Source organism: Lutjanus erythropterus, chromosome 15, assembly GCF_056507025.1.
Source record: "Lutjanus erythropterus isolate fLutEry1 chromosome 15, fLutEry1.hap2, whole genome shotgun sequence".
NCBI classification, from domain to species: domain Eukaryota; kingdom Metazoa; phylum Chordata; class Actinopteri; order Lutjaniformes; family Lutjanidae; genus Lutjanus; species Lutjanus erythropterus.
In genome coordinates, this window is record NC_139331.1 from 38149608 (window position 1) to 38168597 (window position 18990).

The 18990-nt window shown below is 44.6% G+C and overlaps 2 protein-coding genes across 2 annotated transcripts in view; one reads left to right on the plus strand and one right to left on the minus strand.

Moving 5' to 3' along the window:
- Window positions 1-6866, plus strand: part of LOC146314930 (MAP/microtubule affinity-regulating kinase 3-like) — a 14252-nt gene extending 7386 nt beyond the window's left edge. Inside the window, exons 9-17 of the mRNA XM_084737215.1 lie at window positions 869-970; window positions 1189-1308; window positions 1504-1603; window positions 2060-2172; window positions 2249-2357; window positions 2440-2657; window positions 3283-3380; window positions 3468-3740; window positions 6125-6866. Coding sequence (XP_084593341.1) covers window positions 869-970; window positions 1189-1308; window positions 1504-1603; window positions 2060-2172; window positions 2249-2357; window positions 2440-2657; window positions 3283-3380; window positions 3468-3740; window positions 6125-6497 — 1506 coding nt within the window. The 3' untranslated portion in view covers window positions 6498-6866. The remainder of the gene's footprint in view (window positions 1-868; window positions 971-1188; window positions 1309-1503; window positions 1604-2059; window positions 2173-2248; window positions 2358-2439; window positions 2658-3282; window positions 3381-3467; window positions 3741-6124) is intronic.
- Window positions 6867-9435: 2569 nt separating this feature from the next.
- Window positions 9436-17230, minus strand: LOC146314931 (creatine kinase B-type-like). The gene is made up of 8 exons (XM_084737214.1): window positions 17121-17230; window positions 14122-14334; window positions 12886-13040; window positions 12572-12704; window positions 11116-11287; window positions 10763-10886; window positions 10445-10634; window positions 9436-9881 (listed from the first exon to the last, which is right to left on the minus strand). The coding sequence occupies exons 2-8, from the start codon at window positions 14312-14314 to the stop codon at window positions 9703-9705; spliced, it is 1146 nt and encodes a 381-aa protein (XP_084593340.1). The 5' UTR covers window positions 14315-14334; window positions 17121-17230; the 3' UTR covers window positions 9436-9702.
- Between the last annotated feature and the right edge of the window lie 1760 nt (window positions 17231-18990).

Consider the following 18990-nt stretch of genomic DNA (forward strand, 5'->3'; position numbering starts at 1 on the left):
CACACAGGCATGCACACACACACACGCACGCACACACACACACACACACACACACACAGGCATGCACACGCACAGACACACACACACATGTATATATTACATATATATATATTTTATATATCAGTTTGACTCATTTCTTAAGAAAATAACTCCAAATTCTCAGATTTTCCGCTTTTTTCTGGTTTCTTTCCTCTCTGACAGTAAACTGAATGTCTTTGAGTTGTGGACAAAACAAAAGACATAAGAGGACGTCATCTTGGACTTTGATCAACATTTTCTGGCATTTTGTGGACCAAACAACTGATTGATTAGTGGAAACAATATTGCCAGATTGATCACTAGTCCGTGTGCTCCATCCGATTTTTCAGTTGATAAGATTGTGACAGGAATCGATTAACCTGTAATTTACACCAGGGGCGGCACGCGACTTCGATTTCCACCAGCAGTGTTTCAGAAGCGTTTCAGCAGCGCAGCGTTTTGTCCGTCTGATTATTCTGGATAAACAGGCTGTGTAGTTAAATTGTTTACTTTCTGTCTGTCTTTATGATCGCCAGTCTGCACAGGGTCTTTTATTTTGAAAATCAACTAGATTCTCTCTGCCTTTTCCGTGCCTGACTTCCTGCCCGTTCGACCTGCTCTGTGCCAATTGATGCACCATCTGTCAAAAATAGCTCTGCAGCGTTTTCTCTGCGGAGCGGAGCGCCGAGACGCCTCTGGGACGCAGCTAAGACGCACCACAGCGCTTCTGGTGTAAACATCAGCATTGACTAGAATGAGTCCGAGTGCTGTGGTGCAGCTTTGGCGCGTGCAGCCGTGACGTGGCGTGTAAATTACCAGTGAAACTGTGAAAGTAACTGTTGTGTTTCAGGGTAAGAAATACGACGGTCCAGAGGTGGACGTGTGGAGTCTGGGTGTGATCCTCTACACTCTGGTCAGTGGATCTCTGCCGTTTGATGGACAGAACCTCAAGGTCAGTAACAGACACACAGAACTGTCCAGATGGACTCAGTCAGGAGGCGTCCTGGAGACAGAGACTGGACCACTGAGGGCTGGGAGCAGGGTCAATGTTAGCCTTGTGTAGCAAAAGAGGAAATATCCATAAAGTCCATGTCTGATCTTGAAGAGGTGTTAAAGAATTCTGTCTGTCTGTCTGTCTGTCTGTCTGTCTGTCTGTCTGTCTGTCTGCAGGAGCTGAGAGAGCGAGTGCTGCGTGGTAAATATCGTATTCCGTTCTACATGTCGACGGACTGTGAGAACCTGCTGAAACGATTTCTGGTGCTGAACCCGGGGAAACGTGGAACTCTGGAGGTCAGAACATGTCAACGACATGTGGGCGTGGTTTGGTTCATGTGGGTGGATGAGTCATTAAACTGAGGAGCCTCGTTAGCAGCTGTGGTTCTCTTGTCTGAGAGTCACTTAAAAACTGTAGACAGACTGAACACAGTTTATCTGTAAGGCGTTTATTGATCAGTTCATTGATTCCTCTGAATGTTTCCTCTTCAGCAAATCATGAAGGATCGGTGGATCGGCGGTGGCCCCGATGAAGAGCCTCTGAAACCCTTCGTCGAGCCAGAGCTAGACATCACAGACCAGAAGAGGATCGGTACGCAACTGCAATACTTTAACCTGCATTTACTGTACAAGTACGCAGCATGAGTACAAGTACACAGGTTCAGGGGGACATGGTAAATATTCAGGGCACAATTATCAATATGTGCTGATCTTTAAACTCAGAAACATTATTGTAGAACATGAGTAGAGAATTACCTGCAGGTGGAGTTTACAAATCAATAATTAATCAATAATGATTGGATGAGTGAAGCTGTCTCACAGTGTCATGGAATATTTGACAAACGATCAGTAATTATGTCCTTCCTGATATTTTCCTAATTTGAAGTGTTGAAGGAATCTGATTGGCAGATTCTTTCTAGCTGAGATATCAGCGTTTCGATCCTGTATGATATTTGATTTTAAAGCTTTTATCTGTCGATACCATTCATCTCTGGTCAGCAGCCAATCAGGAGCAAGGATGTCACACCTGCACCTGTGTGTGTTTCAGAGCTGTTGGTGGGGATGGGTTACTCCAGAGAGGAGATCACTGATTCGCTCACCAAGATGAAGTATGATGATATCACAGCCACCTACCTGCTGCTGGGACGCAGGACTGCTGAGGTCAGAGTCGGTTACCATAGTAACAACAGGCGTGAGCCACACAGGTGATGGTAACGGTATTGTGTTTGTTGTTCAGGTGGAGGTGGGCGACTCTTCTGTGCTCAAAGCTCATCCGGCTCCAGCTCACCTCCTCCAGCAGCGCTCCTCTTCCTCCTCCTCCAAACAGAGGAGGCACAGTGAACAAGGTACTCACAAGGAGCAGCATGTAATCAGACTACATGTCACACACCCTGCAGACTAACTCCTCCTCCTCTCCTCCTCCTGCAGCTTGTCCGGTCTCCTCCTCTTCCTCCTCCTCCTCCTCCTCTTCTGCTCCTCACACCAGGAGGAGTCAGACAGCAGCAGTGGCTGAGGGGGAGGTGAAGCAGGAGGGTGGAGGTCCGAGCAGAAAGTCCAGTCCTGTGGAGGGAGGAAGTCCTCTGGTGGGGAACGCCAACAACCCCAATATGGCCGACATCCCTGAGAGGAGGAAGACGGCGCCCACTGTGAGTTCACATGTCGCACAGGTGGAGAAAGCCCGTTTTCCACACGCATGTACTGGCTTGGCTCAGTTTGACTCGGTTTTCGCTTGATATGAATTTGGCTCGCTTTGACCCAGTTTGACCCAGTTTGACTCAGTTTGACTCACTTTAACTCACTTTGACTCAGTTTGACTCGTTCAACTCACTTTGACTCAGTTTGACTCGTTTTGACTCAGTTTGACTCGTTTTGACTCAGTTTGACTCGTTCAACTCACTTTGACTCAGTTTGACTCAGTTTGACTCACTTTAACTCACTTTGACTCAGTTTGACTCGTTCAACTCACTTTGACTCAGTTTGACTCGTTTTGACTCACTTTGACTCGTTTTGACTCAGTTTGACTCGTTCAACTCACTTTGACTCGTTCAACTCACTTTGACTCAGTTTGACTCGTTTTGACTCAGTTTGACTCATTTTGACTCAGTTTGACTCGGTTAGTTTTGTGGTCTGTGGTGATTTAGAGACTCGTGGACGGTGACACAGATAAAACAATAGGAACTGAAACCTGTTTAGTCCACTCGAGGGTCACTGAGGGGGCGTATACCTGCTGTTAACTAATGAGTCATGTGACCTGCTGATGTCATCCATCAGAGCGGGTCGTCCAGCATGTCAAGGAGGAACACGTACATCTGCAGTGACAGGAACTCTACAGAACGCCACGACGTCATCCACAATGGCAAAGACAACAAGTATGTACAGTTTACCTGTCCACCAGGTGACCACCTGATGTCACATATAACCCTGTCCCCTCTCTGCCCCGCCCTTCCTCCCCTCAGTTCAGCCACCACCTCCCCTCAGAGGTCAGTGGGTGGAGCCTCCAGCCACAGCGTGAGCAGCGGAGCCACTCCGCCCGACCGGCTGCGGTTCCCTCGGGGGACGGCGAGTCGCAGCACCTTCCACGGCGGTCAGCTCCGAGAGAGACGCACTGCCACTTACAACGGCCCCCCCGCCTCGCCCAGCCTGTCACATGACGCCACGCCTCTCACCCAATCACGAGCCAGAGGATCTACCAACCTGTTCTCCAGACTCACCTCCAGATTGACACGCAGGTACGCCAGTGCAAAGGATCATGGGAGGTGGAGTAGAGCCACAGGTGTATCTGGTTTGAACTCCACCAGAACACCTGTCTGCTGTTGCCTGGAACTTTCCTTCCTTGTTCCTTTGTTTTCTTGTTTCCTTCCCTGTGTCCTTCCTTATTCTCCTGTTTCCTTCCCTTGTTTCCTTATTTGCATCCTCATTCCGTCATTTCCTCCCTTTTCTCCTTGTTTCCGTCCTTGTTCCCTTGTTTCCTCCCTTGTTCCTTTGTCCCCTTGTTTTCATCTTCATTCCCTTGTTTCCTTCCTTGTCCCCTTGTTTTCATCACTGGAGCTTCCTGTCAGGTCCTCATGTGTACGTTTCATTCACTCAGGTGATCGTCTTCATTTACATTCATTAGATTTTTTTCTAATAATCAATAATCTAATAACCCTGTAACCTGTTTGTTGAGTTTACTAAAAAAAACAGGACGTGGTTTTATTCTCACCAAAACAAGTTTCCTTTGATGTGATGAGTTATTTGATGAGTTATTTAAAAAAGAGAAGCAAAGTCTGCGGTGAAATTCGAGATTTCAGGCCACAAAAATCCCCCAAAAAGCTGTGAAATCCTGGAGGGACAGATCAATAACGTGATATCAAATCTGTGTGATCAACCCCAGAGGGCGCAGATATAAAGAGGACAGTGTGGACCTGTGGGACACCACAAGAGTCAAGACGTTTCTAACAAAGATGATAAAGTTTCTGTCAGGACCTGATGATGATACGTCTGATCACATGATCTCTTCAGCTTCAGTGCATCCTCACATTTTGGGCCTTTATGATCAATATGAATATAAATATGATATTAACATATTGTTACCAAAAACTTCTTTTATCATTTTAATTTTTCAGCTTTAGTTTTGATCATAAAAACCGTAATTATCTTCATTTTGAGAATTTTAACCTTTTAAATTGCAGCTTGTTTACATGATGTCACTGTGAGGGAGGAGCAGGGGGGCGGAGCTTTGATCACATACACACATTTATTTGTCAGAACACACACACACACACACACACCAGATTTTACCATCACTGAGAACACAGAGAGCATTTTTAGTTGAAATGATGTGTTCAGGTGTTCAGCAGCAGCACAGTTCTCTGACAGAGAAAAGTCAGAAACTGACAGCGAGGTGAGAAAGTAGCGCCACCTAATGAAAAACAAAATAAATTACAGTTTAAAGAAAGTTCAAAAAAAGTAAAAATTTTGTTTTAATGGTCTGTTGGCAAGGAGGTCAAAAAGTGTGTTGTTAATGGAAGTCAGTGGTCCAGAAAAGGAGTAAATGAAGGTGGTGACTGACGACGCGGTTCTGTACGTATGAGCGTACAGCGAAAAACTGAAAGACACAAAACATGAGCCCAGGATGTACAGACGGTTAATGAGAATATTTCAGGACAACAGTTATCAGTCAATTTGACAATCATTTTCTCCATTGATTTCAAACTTGTTTGGTGAGAGAAATGTCAAAAAATGGTAAAAATTGTGCTCATTGATCCTAACATGTTTTGTTTTGTCCACAACTCAAAGATATTCAGTTTACTGTCAGAGAAGAGTAAAAAAAAACAGAAAATGTTCACATTTAAGAAACTCAAATCAGAGAATTTGGACTTTTTTTCTTACAGAAATGACTAAAAACATTAATACTTATTTAATAAATGTCAGAAATGGCCTGATACAGTTTAAGATGCTACAAAGATCATAGTGTTTAAAATCTGAACTCAATAAAATATTCCCTCTGTGACAAATGTCAGTTCCAAGAAGCCATTTTTAACCCATGTTTTTATATTTTCCTCAACATAGAAAGTCTGTGGACCAAAATATTCAGCATCTTCTCCTCTATACTAAAAATCCTTCTTGAACCAGGTCCAGAAATTATATGAAGAAAATCGGAGGTTCTTAGAAAAGTGACCTTCTCTCCTCTTTGTCTCTGATGGACAAATACAGATCAATAAATGTGTACTTAAATTTTGTTAAAACTCCTCAATACATCAAAGTATTTGGACAAACTTTATCTTTTTTTTCAAACAACACAACAAATAAATTCAAACTCTGTTCAGTTTACCTTCTTTTTTCTTTTTTCCTGTCATGATGTTAAACTTTTAACTGTAACACGTCCAATAAAAACTCAAAACGATGAATCGATTATCAGAATAGTTGGTGATTGATCATTGTAGCTCTACAGGAATCTGAAAACATAATTCATATTTTTAACAGCACCACCTGTTCAGAGGTTTTATATGTTCTGTTCAGTGCGGTCAGCAGGGGGCAGTGTGGTTCCACGGTGAACCGGGTGGAACGTTGGACTGAAGATCAAGAAAACATTTGATGATTAATGTCCTCCTGTCCCTCCCCCTCTCTGCAGTCGTACTGTGTCATGTGATCAGAAGGAGGAGGAGCCCGGTTCTCCTGCCGCTCCTCAGCTGAAAGAGTCAAAACCTCGTTCCCTGAGGTTCACCTGGAGCATGAAGACCACGTCCTCCATGGACCCTCAGGACATGATGAAGGAGATCAGAAAAGTCCTGGACGCCAACAACTGTGACTACGAGCAGCGTGAGCGCTTCCTGCTGCTCTGCGTCCACGGAGACGGACACGCCCACACCCTCGTGCAATGGGAGATGGAGGTGTGCAAACTGCCCCGCCTCTCGCTCAACGGAGTCCGCTTCAAGCGGATCTCAGGGACGTCCATTGCCTTCAAGAACATCGCGTCCAAAATCGCAGACGAGCTCAAGCTGTAGAGAGACGGACAGACGGGTCCGAGACAGACAGACTGGTCAGAGGAAGACAGTCAGACGGGTCAGAGAGAGACAGACTTGTCGGAGAGACAGACAAGAACATTGCATCCAAGATTGCCAATGGGCACAAGCTGTAGAAAGAGAGACAGACGGGTCAGAGAGACAGACTGGAAGAAGAGTAAGAGAGAGACAGACAGCAAGAAAAGTCAAAGACAGACAGACAGATGGGTCAGAGAAAGACAGACAGAGAGAAGGGTCAGAGAGAGACAGACAGGTGGAGAGACAGACAAAGAACATTGCGTCCAAGATTACAGAAGAGCTCAAGGTGCAGAGAGACAGATGCATGGGTCAGAGAGACGGACAGGGAGAGAGACAAGAACCTCACACCCAAGATCACAGATAAACTGAAGCTATAGACAGACAGGTGGAGAGACAGACAGGGTTAGACAAAGAGACAGAGACAGGTGTAAACAAGTAGAGACAGAGATCAGCAGGATGTCATGGCATTTTGGATGATGTCACTGTCTTGTCTCTCATTAAAGCCCTGCTGTCTCTCTCTCTCTCTCTCTCTCTCCCTCTCTCTCTCTGTCTGTCTGTATGTCTGTCTCTCTCTCTCTCTCTCTCTCCCTCTCTCTCTCTCTGTCTGTATGTCTGTCTCTCTCTCTCTCTCTCTCTCTCTCTCTCTCTCTCTCTCTCTCTGTCTGTCTGTGTGTCTGTCTGTCTGTCTCTCTCTCTCTCTCCTCTCTCCTCCTCTCTCTCTCTCTGTCTGTCTGTCTGTCTCTCTCTCTGTCTGTCTGTCTCTCTCTCTCTCTCTCTCTCTCTCTGTCTGTATGTCTGTCTCTCTCTCTCTCTCTCTCTCTCTCTCTCTGTCTGTCTGTGTGTCTGTCTGTCTCTCTCTCTCTCTCTCTCTCCTTCTCTCTCCTCCTCTCTCTCTCTCTGTCTGTCTGTCTGTCTCTCTCTCTCTCTCTCTCTGTCTGTATGTCTGTCTCTCTCTCTCTCTCTCTCTCTCTCTCTCTGTCTGTCTGTCTGTGTGTCTGTCTGTCTCTCTCTCTCTCTCTCTCTCCTTCTCTCTCCTCCTCTCTCTCTCTCTGTCTGTCTGTCTGTCTCTCTCTCTCTCTCTCTGTCTGTCTGTCTGTCTCTCTCTCTCTCTCTCTCTCTCTCTGTCTGTCTGTCTGTCTGTCTGTCTGTCTGTCTCTCTCTCTCTCTCTCTCTCTCTCTGTCTCTCTCTCTCTCTCTCTCTCTCTGTCTGTCTGTCTGTCTCTCTGTCTGTCTGTCTCTCTCTCTCTCTCTCTCTCTCTCTCTCTGTCTGTCTGTCTGTCTGTCTGTCTCTCTCTCTCTCTCTCTCTCTCTGTCTGTCTGTCTGTCTCTCTCTCTCTCTCTCTCTCTCTCTCTCTCTCTCTGTCTGTCTGTCTGTCTCTCTCTCTCTCTCTCTCTCTCTCTCTCTCTCTCTCTCTCTCTCTCTGTCTCTCTCTCTCTCTCCCTCCCTCCCTCCCTCTCTCTCTCTGTCCGTCTGTCTGTGTGTAAGGGGTTTCCCTCACCTCCAGCAGGGGCAGCCCCATGTGGCTCCTCTAGATGAATGGAGACACGTCTGACTGCTGCACAGGATCATGGGACGACACAGGAGCTGTCCTACTGCGTTGAACGTTTGTTTTATTTTGAAAGAGCCTGTGCAGGTGGATGGGGTCATGTGACAGTGGGCGGGGTCATGTGACGACACAGTTGGTGTGAGGGTTGAGAATGTAAATATTTTGAGTGACAGAGACTCAGCTGGTTCACTGATGTGCTGATCGTCAGCTGATCCACAGGTTATTGACAGGTGGTCATCAAATGATGATCAGCTGATCGACAGGTGATGTTCAGCTGTTGGTCAGCTGACTGTTGCTGTTTGTTCAGTGACCCTCGGGCTGATGTAAGACATTGAACGCAGCACCTCTCCCTACAGGAGCTCAGAGGGGTCATGATTCTTCACACGTTACTCCGTTACCATCTGAACTGTCAACAAATTGACCAATTAAATCAACCTGAGCAGGAGTCGTGTTGTCATGGTAACAACAGCAATCAAACAGATGATCAGTGGAGTCATCTGATTGGTCAGTGAGGCTCTGTGTGATGATGTCAGAGGGAACATCGAACTGTAAACAAAATGTTCTCTATGGAGAACCTGAAGGACCAAACTTCACATTTAATGCAACAAATAAAAAGTGTTTCACTGATATCTCATCTGTTACTGTCAAATATTTTGTGTATCAGCAGGAAAAAAATAACTATTTAAACTTCTTAGAGTTGCAATGAATAATCAATAATGAATCCATTACTGAATTAATCGATTAATCGCTTTGAATTATTTTTTTAAGTTAAAAAAAAAATATCAAAATTCTCTGATTTCAGTTTCTTAAATGTGAATATTTTCTGGTTTCTTTCCTCGTCTCTGACAGTAAACTGAAGATCTTTGAGTTGAGGACAGAACGAGACATTTGAGGACGTCATCTTGGACTCTGATCATCAGGATTAATAAATCGATAAAATAATTGATAGCTTAATCAACAATGAAAATAATGAAGTCTTAGCCACAGTTTTTCATCTTTTTCATGGTCACATCCTGTCTGAAGATTCTCAGTCGTCCAGTCGTGTTCGCAGCTGGACGTCTTCACGTCTGTCGTCACATCGTTTCATCTTGTTACGTCATTTTCCGTCTCATTATTCTGACTATTAAGATTTTAGATCTGAACTCTGTTTTGTGTGTGTGTGTGTGTGTGTGTGTGTGTGTGTGTGTGTGTGTGTGTGTGTGTGTGTATATGTATGTGTGTGTGTGTCTGTGTGTGTGTGTGTGTCTGTGTGTGTGTGTGTGTGTGTGTGTGTCTGTGTATGTGTGTGTGTGTGTCTGTGTGTGTGTGTGTGTGTCTGTGTGTGTGTGTAATAACGAGGACAGGTGACCAGCAGCAGTGTTTAGTCAGGGCCACACAGACTTTATTATTACGTACATTTCAGGTGTTAGATGGGTCCAACAGGTGGAGACAGGAGATAGAAAATCCTTCACATGTTGGAAGACTGACGTCTAACTGAGCGGCTCTAAACGTCCCGCAGCTTCAGGACGGGTTCTGATTGGTTATAGTGAGGGGGGAAGAGGAGGGAGGTGGTGAGGGGTGAGGGGTGGGGGGTGGGGGGGTAGTGAGGGGTGAGGAGGTATCTGAAGTTACAGTGACACAGTTCACTTCTGTTCGGGCATCAGGTCATCAATGCCCTCTCCACCCTCCAGACGTTTCTCCATGTCCACCAGCAGGTTGACTCCGTCCACCACCATCTGGACCAGCTCCACCTCAGAGAAGCCCAGACGGTCTGCGTTTGAGATGTCAAAGACTCCGCCCACTGCTGCTGTGTCCACACCACCTGTTAGACAGGGACAGGTACACCTTTAGTTGGAGCTTCATCAGTGACACTGTTAGGGTTAGAATCAGGGACTGTTCCTGGTATTCTGTCCACCCTCCTCTGACATGTAATCTGTCACTATTTAAATAACGATGATGATGATGATGATGATGATGATGATGATGATGATGTTGGAAACACTGAAACTGAAAGGAAACAGTTTGAACCAACAGATCTACGATGAAAAAGACACCAGTCAAAGACGGCATCCATTCAGTCCACTTGTTGCTGTAAACAAGTTTTCTATCATCCATGTTTACTTCCTGCGTTTGTAGTCCACTGAATAACTGCAGTTATGTTTGTCCTGCTAGCCCCGCCCACCACAGACTTTTCAGTGTGATGACATCACAGATATTTACTGAACAATGACATAACAAGACAAAAATGCAACAAGACATCAGCTACATGAAAGATTTTATGCCTACTGAAGTCTAGGTTTACTGAGCTGACTCAAACTGTAGTCTGTCTCTGTGTCCACATGTCTGTCTGTGTCCACGTGTCTGTCTGTGTCCACGTCCACCCACCTGTTCCTCGCTTCTGCAGCCTCAGCCTCTTCAGGACTTCTCCAAACTTCTCGTGCTTGCTGAGGTTTGGCAGTTTGACATGGACGCCGGCTCTCAGTCCCGTCCCCAAGTTGGACGGACAGGTGAGGACGTAGCCCAGGTGTTCGTTCCACATGAACTCGTGACCTCGCTCCTTAAACAGGGCCTCGATCTGACAGACAGACAGCGAGGGAGAGAGAGAGAGAGAGAGAGAGACAGGTGATGTGGGTCAGTGGGACTCTTACAGGATGCTGTGTGTCACAGTGATGTCACTGTGTTGTCATGGAGACAGGTGCTCACCTTGGTGAGGCCGGTGCAGAAGCGGTTGAACACCTCCCTCATGTTGCCTCCTTTCTGCATGCTGATGACACGCAGGTGATCCTCCTCGTTCACCCAAACCAGGAAGGTCTTGTTGTCGTTGTGCCTGCAGGCGACAGCGAAGGGTTAAATACAGGAGCCTGAACTACGACACATCTGTGTTTCAGCAAACATCTGGAGTGGATTAAATGAGATCCGGACCAAACACTCGTTACTCGTTATCTCATCATGCAGACTTTGCATCTCGTGTCCACCTCATGTCTCTCAGTCTATGATGACTCATTGCTTATTCAGACTCTGTCTCCCAGCAGGTCAGAGGTTGTCGTCGTACTGACCAGATGCCGCGGCCATCGGGCCAATCACGGGCCATGCCGGACGCCAGCAGCAGGGGGGAAACGGGCTTGTCAAACAGGAAGTGGTCATCGATCAGCTGTTGCTGCTCGTCTTCCGTCATGTTCTTCAGAGCGTAGTACTTCCCCTTCAGATCCCCGTCCAGGAGGTCCAGACCTGAAGACAGACAGACAGACACAGGAAGCTGTAAACCCAACATCAGGCCTGTCAGGTGAGAAGGAGGCGGGGCATGTTCACTGCCTGAGAGGCTGAACTCAGGGTTCACATCACACCAGCCTGAACTCAGTGTAGCCTTTTATAATGAGTTATTAATTATAATGAATTCTAATAACTTTATTGATCCTGTGACGTCTCATCAGGTGAACATGTTAAAGTGTCCAATACTTTGATTTGTGGCCAAACACCTGCAGAACTACAGACACACTGAGGTAAGAAGGGGAACATTCAACCTGCTAAACATTAGCATGTTAGCATGGCTGCGGATTTATTTTTACATTCTGTTGTTCCATTAAACAGTCTGTCTTCATGCTGAGCTGCTCTGAGCCAGCAGGGGGCGCCACAGCGTCTCTCTGCTTTGTTGAGCCGGTCCAGTCCAGTCCGGTTCAGTCCAGCTGACATTGGTCTCATTTGAATATGAAAGCGGAGGTTTTGGAGGCTCATTAAGAGTCTCAGCAGGACGACACGGAGCTCTAAGTTATATAACAGCTTGATCTGCTGCTGCATTCACTGACACGCTCACTGAGGCTCACTGAGGCATGATGGGAAAGTATCTAAATAAAGACCGTCCCTTTTCAGCCGCAGTCACAGCCACATAAAAGACTGCAGACTGATGAAGAGTGTGTTCCTCCTCTGTCTCACTGACTCAACACCTTCAGCATCATCAGAGGGTCCCTGAACGCACCATCACACAGTTCAGACTGTGTGTTTATGTACATCTCACTCATTATGCGACTGTTTTCTTCTGACTGTTTCAACAGTTTCTCTAGCAGTAATTTTTTACATTTGTTTTTTTAATAGATTTTTTGTGCAGGGACTGAAACAGCCAATGACATGATGAGGAAATGTGCATGTTCTTCATCTGAAGATGTTCAGAGTGAAGTTCCTGCTGGAACATTTCCAGGTCACATTCAGAGACGGAAGAAGGTTCTGCAGTTAAAACATGACAGATCGTTTTGAATGATGAGTGGTGCGTTCAGGCTGCTGGAGTGGCGTCGGAAAAGTTGAAGCAGAGTAATGTTTTGGACGCTTGATTCAGTCTGAGCGTGTTTTCTATCATCTGACAGTTTCACACTGTGATTCATCAGGACAGATAACATCACACAGAAACACACAGTCAAACGTTTCTGACTGACGAGCTGAAGCTCAAGCAGCTTCCGTCTGTGTAGTTCACTTTTCTACAGGCAGGGGGCACAATAATACTGACAGGAAGTGATGTCATACTTTCAATGGAGAGGTTCTCGATGGCACGACGTTCTCCACGGCTGCAATGTGGTGGCAGACAGAAGCCGCGGATACTCCGTCCAGTCCGGACCCGGGAGCTCAGAACGTAGTTTGGATCCAGATCATCACCGCCCTGAAACACCAGAGAGAACCAGGAGGTCAGTTTGTTGTTGTTTACCTGCAGGTTTTCAGGTCAGTTTGTTGTTGTTTACCTGCAGGTTTTCAGGTCAGTTTGTTGTTGTTTACCTGCAGGTTTTCAGGTCAGTTTGTTGTTGTTTACCTGCAGGTTTTCAGGTCAGTTTGTTGCTGTTTACCTGCAGGTTTTCAGGGTTCAGGTCCGTCTTGTGTTTGTCTGTTGGCTTGTATCCTCCGTGGCGGTCTTCAATCACTGGATCCAGCAGGTCTTTGAACACCTCGTATGTCTCCTCGTCTCCGGCGACGCAGCCGACCGTCATGATGAATGGGTGACCTGCAAGGACACAAAATGGCCGATCACTTCCTGCTCATTATGGACTAGTGGCCATTTTGTGCTGATAAATAATTATGTTTTATTTTGGGGAGACTGACATCAGAAAGACTCTTTCTTCTCTGGTGATTTGCGGTTTGTTCTTTTGTGTAGCTGTGTGTGTGAGGGTTGTGTGTGAACGTGCTGCTGAGTTCATTCAGTGGGATTTGATGAGGAGGATCAGGTGATCAGACGGAAGGTAAATGTCACGTCCCTTTGGGGAATTAAGGAGCAGAAATTAACCCGGTCTAAAGAGTAAATCCAATTAAAGAGTTTATTAACAGAACAGAACGTCTCTGTGTGAAGGTGACAAACAACACCAGGACCTGGTTCAGGTGTGGGGCTGGAGAGTGGGGACCCGGTCTGGGAAAGTCACCGGGTGTGTTGTGTTTCTGTTCTGTACCTACATGGGTCAGGTTGTCTACAACTCTCGACCTGTTTCACAGCATTAACGTCCTGGACGTCCAGCAGATCCTAATGCTAAACAAAAAATCTTCATGTATAAATTTAACCCATGACCTTTGAACTCTGATGTTTGATCGTGATTTGACCTTCCATAAACATTTCAGCCATCTCACTGAATCGGCCACAGAAGGTCGTTCCTTTCATGAAGCGACACATTTTGGCCTCCACCCACGTTACTGTACCTCATCATTCAGACTCCCACTGAAGTCAATCAGTTGCCTCCAACTTCTACAAAATACGGCAGTGAGGATTCTGACAAAACTCAAAAATATGAACACACACTTCTGGTTCCCTGTGGTCTTTAGAACCAAGTTCAAAATGTTCTAAGTGACTGGTGTTCCTCCTCTTTACATAACTGATGTGACTTGTTGACCAGCTGTGGCTCTCAGTCCCCAAGGTGAGACGTGAATCAGACTGTGGGACGGCTTCTGTCATCAGGTTTGTTTGGTGGATGGATGTGGACTTTAGGACCTGGTCAGGGAGACGTTTGTGTAACGTAGGAGAGATGGTCACCTGGTCGGAGGTCTGAAGGATGGTTGCTGTCTGTGTTGGGTTTGTTAGCCAGTCTGGGGTTTCTTACCTGGGTTGTCAACGCCGGTCTGGATGACGTCGTCCAGGGTGAATCCGCTGGGCGTCTCCTTGTCCCTCAGGTTGGCGTACATTTCGGACGTGAGCACCTTGGCCATGTGGTTGTTGTGCTTGCTGAGGTCGGGGTACTCCTGCTCTGATGAGTAGTTCATCTTCAGCTTGTTGTGGGTGTTTCCGAAAGGCATGATGATGTCCGGCCGCTGACCTGGAACACAGGAAACACATGGACTGATTGGACACGTCACACCTGGTTTCATCATCAACCTGCAGGTTAACTGTCAGAAAAACTCCACAATAAATCCAGAAAACTGATTCAGAGCCACAAACAGACAAAAGTCATCGATTCACAAAGAAAAACAGCAGAGAAACAGAAAATGTTTCTTTTCTATAATCTTATAATTAATATGATTTTACTTTTCATTTCATAAAAACTGGGACTTGTGACTGATGAAATAAGACCTCCAAAATATTAAGAGACAAAAATATGAAACATGAACAATATGTATAAATAAATTGTGTTTTATTTGAATGTTGTTCTTTTTCCTTTTCTACTATCAGATTCACTTTATATATTGTTATGCAGCAGTTAGAAACAATATTGAATATCAGTATTTATGTTATTTTATTGAATTTCCATTAACAAAACAAGATGTGATGAATAAAAACTAAATTTCACTTTGCATTTATGAAATATACATTTATAACTAATGTCACTGTTTCTTTATGAGACACAGTTTGACGTCCTGACAGGTTCATCATGAAATCAAACTCGTCCTGCAGTTTAAAAATATAAATCATAAAAAAATAATATGAAAATTTTAACAGTCAGACTGATGAAACTGATGAACGATGGGAAGAACAGGAAGTAAAAGTACAGGAGTATTAACAGTGCAATGCACCACAAGGGAAAGTAAAAGTACTCACATCTGCTGCTGTCATTAAATTTATTAAACATGATATTATTTCAGTTATTTTTAAAGATGCATTCATCTGAGGATGTGACTGATAAAGTTTCATTTATAAAATTGATGCATCACACTTAAAAATAAGTCAAATACTCAAGTAAAGTGAAAGTACATTAAAACTGCAGGAGTAAAAGTATTAAGTTACAGTTACAATCATCCTGTTAACCTTATATTAATTATGTAGAAAAGTTCTGAATCTGCCTCAGATCATGTGACCTGATGATCGTGTGTCTCATCACAACATATTTCACAGTTTATATTTAATATGCTGTATTTATTAAACATGTTTCAGTGACGTGTTGCGTTCATGTTCTGTCAACATGTTTGTTGTAAAATACTCACCAATATGAAAGTTTCTGAAACAGAATATTTTCTCTTGACTCAGGTTTAATATGAACGTGTTTTGTTCTATTTGTGTTTTTTATTTATAATTTTTACAAATATTGGTGACAGTTTCAGTTCTCAGGTCAGTTTGGACAATAAAGTTTATTGTTACACTGTAAAATATTCAGACTTCTTCACAGATCTTTGTAGTAATCATATCTGACAGATCGTTGCAGAACTTTGTGTTTATGAATATATTCTATACTCTGCACATTATATTCTGTAGAAAGAAAATCGGCCAATATATCAATCTGATGATTATTTTTTGCCTCTTTAATCATCCAGTATCAGTTGCAGCTTCACAACATCAGTATTATTTTTTGAAATCATCTTTATTTCTTCTGACTCTTCATACGCTGTAAGAAACTGTTACCGTTTGTCAACTTAAATAAAAACCCGTTATTTTTATTTAGTCTATTTTTAAGGCAGAGAACAAAATCCTGTATTTATGAGCTGAGTTGTTTTTGTTGTTGTAGTTTGAGATGAAGTTCATCACAGTTCCTGTTGTCTGAAGTCTTTATTTTTGTTATTCAAAATATTTTTGGAATCATTGGGCGGCTTTAGAGCTGATAAACATCAAATCAACCTGACGACACCGCGGTTGTGATCGGTTCTGATCGGTTCTGATCGGCTCGGCTCGGCTCGGATCAGATCAAGAGCCCTGCAGGGATCAGCAGGTCTAAACCGGGACACTGTAGGCTGATTATGATTGGGGAGGGGGGGGGGTGACGCAGCAGCAGCAGGCCGGGGTTAACCCCTCACAGCCCGGCTGCTGCACCGAGCGACGCCCCGGTCACCTTCAGCACACTGAGCTGGGTCTGAACCGGGTCTGAACCGGGTCTGAACCGGGTCTTCTTGCTCAGACAGACACATAAACCGGCTTTCTTCCGGATCTATATGAGCTGTGTGATCAGACATGAGCAGAGTGATGCTGCAGCGGCGGAATAACGGAACGATCCGGTCTCATCCCGACATCATACATCAACATATTCACACTGAGCATGCGCAGTTTGACTCCACACTAATGATGCTGCAGAGAAAGTCGATAATAAAAAGCTCGAAGCTTCAGATTTACTGATGAAAAGATCAGATGGGCTTCATTTGACCGTGAACGCAGCACGTCTGTGTGTCCTGCAGATTAAAGCACTCTGTCCGCCTGACGGGATTTAAGGTGGAATTATTATTTAAGGAGCCTTTTGTTCAAATCTGCAGATCCGTGATGTTCGTGTTTAAAGGTTCAGAACGAAAGATTAAAGATGATTCAGGTGTCTGTCGCTCTGTCCGCGGTGACTGCGCAACACCTGCAGACAGACAGACAGACAGACAGGACGGACTGCAAGGTCGTTCAGATGCAGACAGACACACACAAAGAGAGACAGGCGGCGGACAGACAGACAGACTCTCTGCAGCTCTGCAACATGCAAACATGCAAACAGCTAGTAAACAGCCTGTGTGTGTGTGTGTGTGTGTGTGTGTGTGTGTGTGTGTGTGTGTGTGTAGCCTGCTCTTTGTTCTCCCTCCCTCCTCTGATGACTCTGATCAGCTCCTGTCCTCTGTTAATAACCTGATAATCAGCTGCTGTATTGATGAGGTGTTGATCTGTGTTCTGATTGGGCAGGAGGATTAAAGGTGCTCTTCTCACCTGTCAGTCAGTTCAGAGTGCTGCTGGGAAGTGTAGTGATGGAGTCTGTTCTGTTCTGCTCTGCTCAGTCCTGCTGCTGCTGCTGCGGATTAAAGCGGTTCTCAGCCTTTTATACCCGCCCCCTGCTCCTCATTGGCTCCTATTTACAGTCCATTCATTCTGTTGGTTGCTGGCGGTCACATGACCTGACTCTCTCTCTCTCCCTCTCTATCTCTTTCTCTCTCTCTCTCTCTCTCTCAGTGCTGCAGTGCCTTTGAGCAAAACAGCTCCAGTCAACAGGTCGTGTGTAATAAGAGCAGGACAGACGTGTGTCTGTAGTTCACTGACTGAACACTGCACATGCTTTCACAGCTGACATCAAAGGTAAACAAACAAATAAAATGACTTCAGTAAAAAGTGTGGGTCAGTTTAGTAACTCAGTTGTGATGAATTCTGTACTGCAGTCATCATGGGAGCTGTAGTTTTTATTCGTCTGTGTCGGTGACAGCTGCTGTTTGAGGCATTAGATTTTTGAGTTCTCTGCTCAGTCATGAATGAGATACATGGAGAACACCTCAAGAGAACATCTTCACACTTGGTGTCTGTACCTGATCAGTGCAGCCTGAACCTCCTGCACATGTCCACGTCTCCACAGAGGTGAGAAGGACGTGAGACGTCTCCCTGCTGAGCTTCTTCCATCAGCAGCTCAACAAACCGTGTTTCTTTCTGAATCTAACTGAGACTCTTCACGCTCATCTGGATGCTGTGTGATCACATCTATGACACCAGTGTGAAGCCACACCCATTTTGGAACATCCAATCACATGTTCAGACTCAACTGAGACCCTGTAGATTATTTCCTGTTAAAACTGCATGTTGAGACATGATGAGGACGTCCTCACAGTGTCCGTCCTCTGCTCCCTGCAGGAGGACGACGAGGCTGTTTCTGTGGTGACAAAGCACTTTCTCCTGCACCTTTAAATTATTCATCACCTACAGCAGCCTGTGTGTGTGTGTGTGTGTGTGTGTGTGTGTGTGTGTGTGTGTGTGTGTGTGTGTGTGTGTGTTAATTGTATTTTTCTGTTCTGGTGTTTTTGTTTTTATATTTGCTCAAAGCTTAAAAAAATCACAAAACAGTGAAATAAAACATGAACAGAGAGAGAGAGAGAGAGAGAGAGAGAGAGCACTTCCTGTTTAGCAGCAGCGTCACTTAAAACATAGATCAGTTACAAGCAAGTAACTTAATTACTTTCTGTTACTTTTGGATTACCTCAGTATAAAAGAAACTTGTTTAAGCTGATATCATGTTTGATGTCAGCTGTAGATTTATTAATTGTTATTATTAATAATTGTTATTTTGTGCACAGGTGCAATTTAAGAATAATAAATCTGTAAATGTACTCAGTAGGTGTTCACACTTCACACTCAAGTAATCTGTCATAAACCATTACCCACAATCCTAAAAGGCATATTTAATATCAGATACTAAATAAATAAAACTTTATTGTTAAAAAATCACCACTCAAAACAAAACAACAATCTGTCATTGACAATAATTCCTGAGAATTGAGTTTAGTTATTTTGGAGAATCTCTCTTCCATTTATAAATATGTTGCTACACATGACTGAAGGCACTTCTGAGTTCTACTGGATCCTGAAGGGATCTACTGGGATCTACTGGGATCTACTGGGATCTACTGGGATCTACCAGGGTCCACCAGACTATAAAGACACCCAATGACATTTTCCAACCTTTAAAGAACAGAACAGTCTGGAGATCTGTTTGTAATCTAAAGATATCAGCTGATCAATCTGTTGGACAGTGAAGAGGTTGACTGCTGTGACTGGATCCTTTCCAACAGGTAACTGATGGTTATTGGTGGAGCTGCAG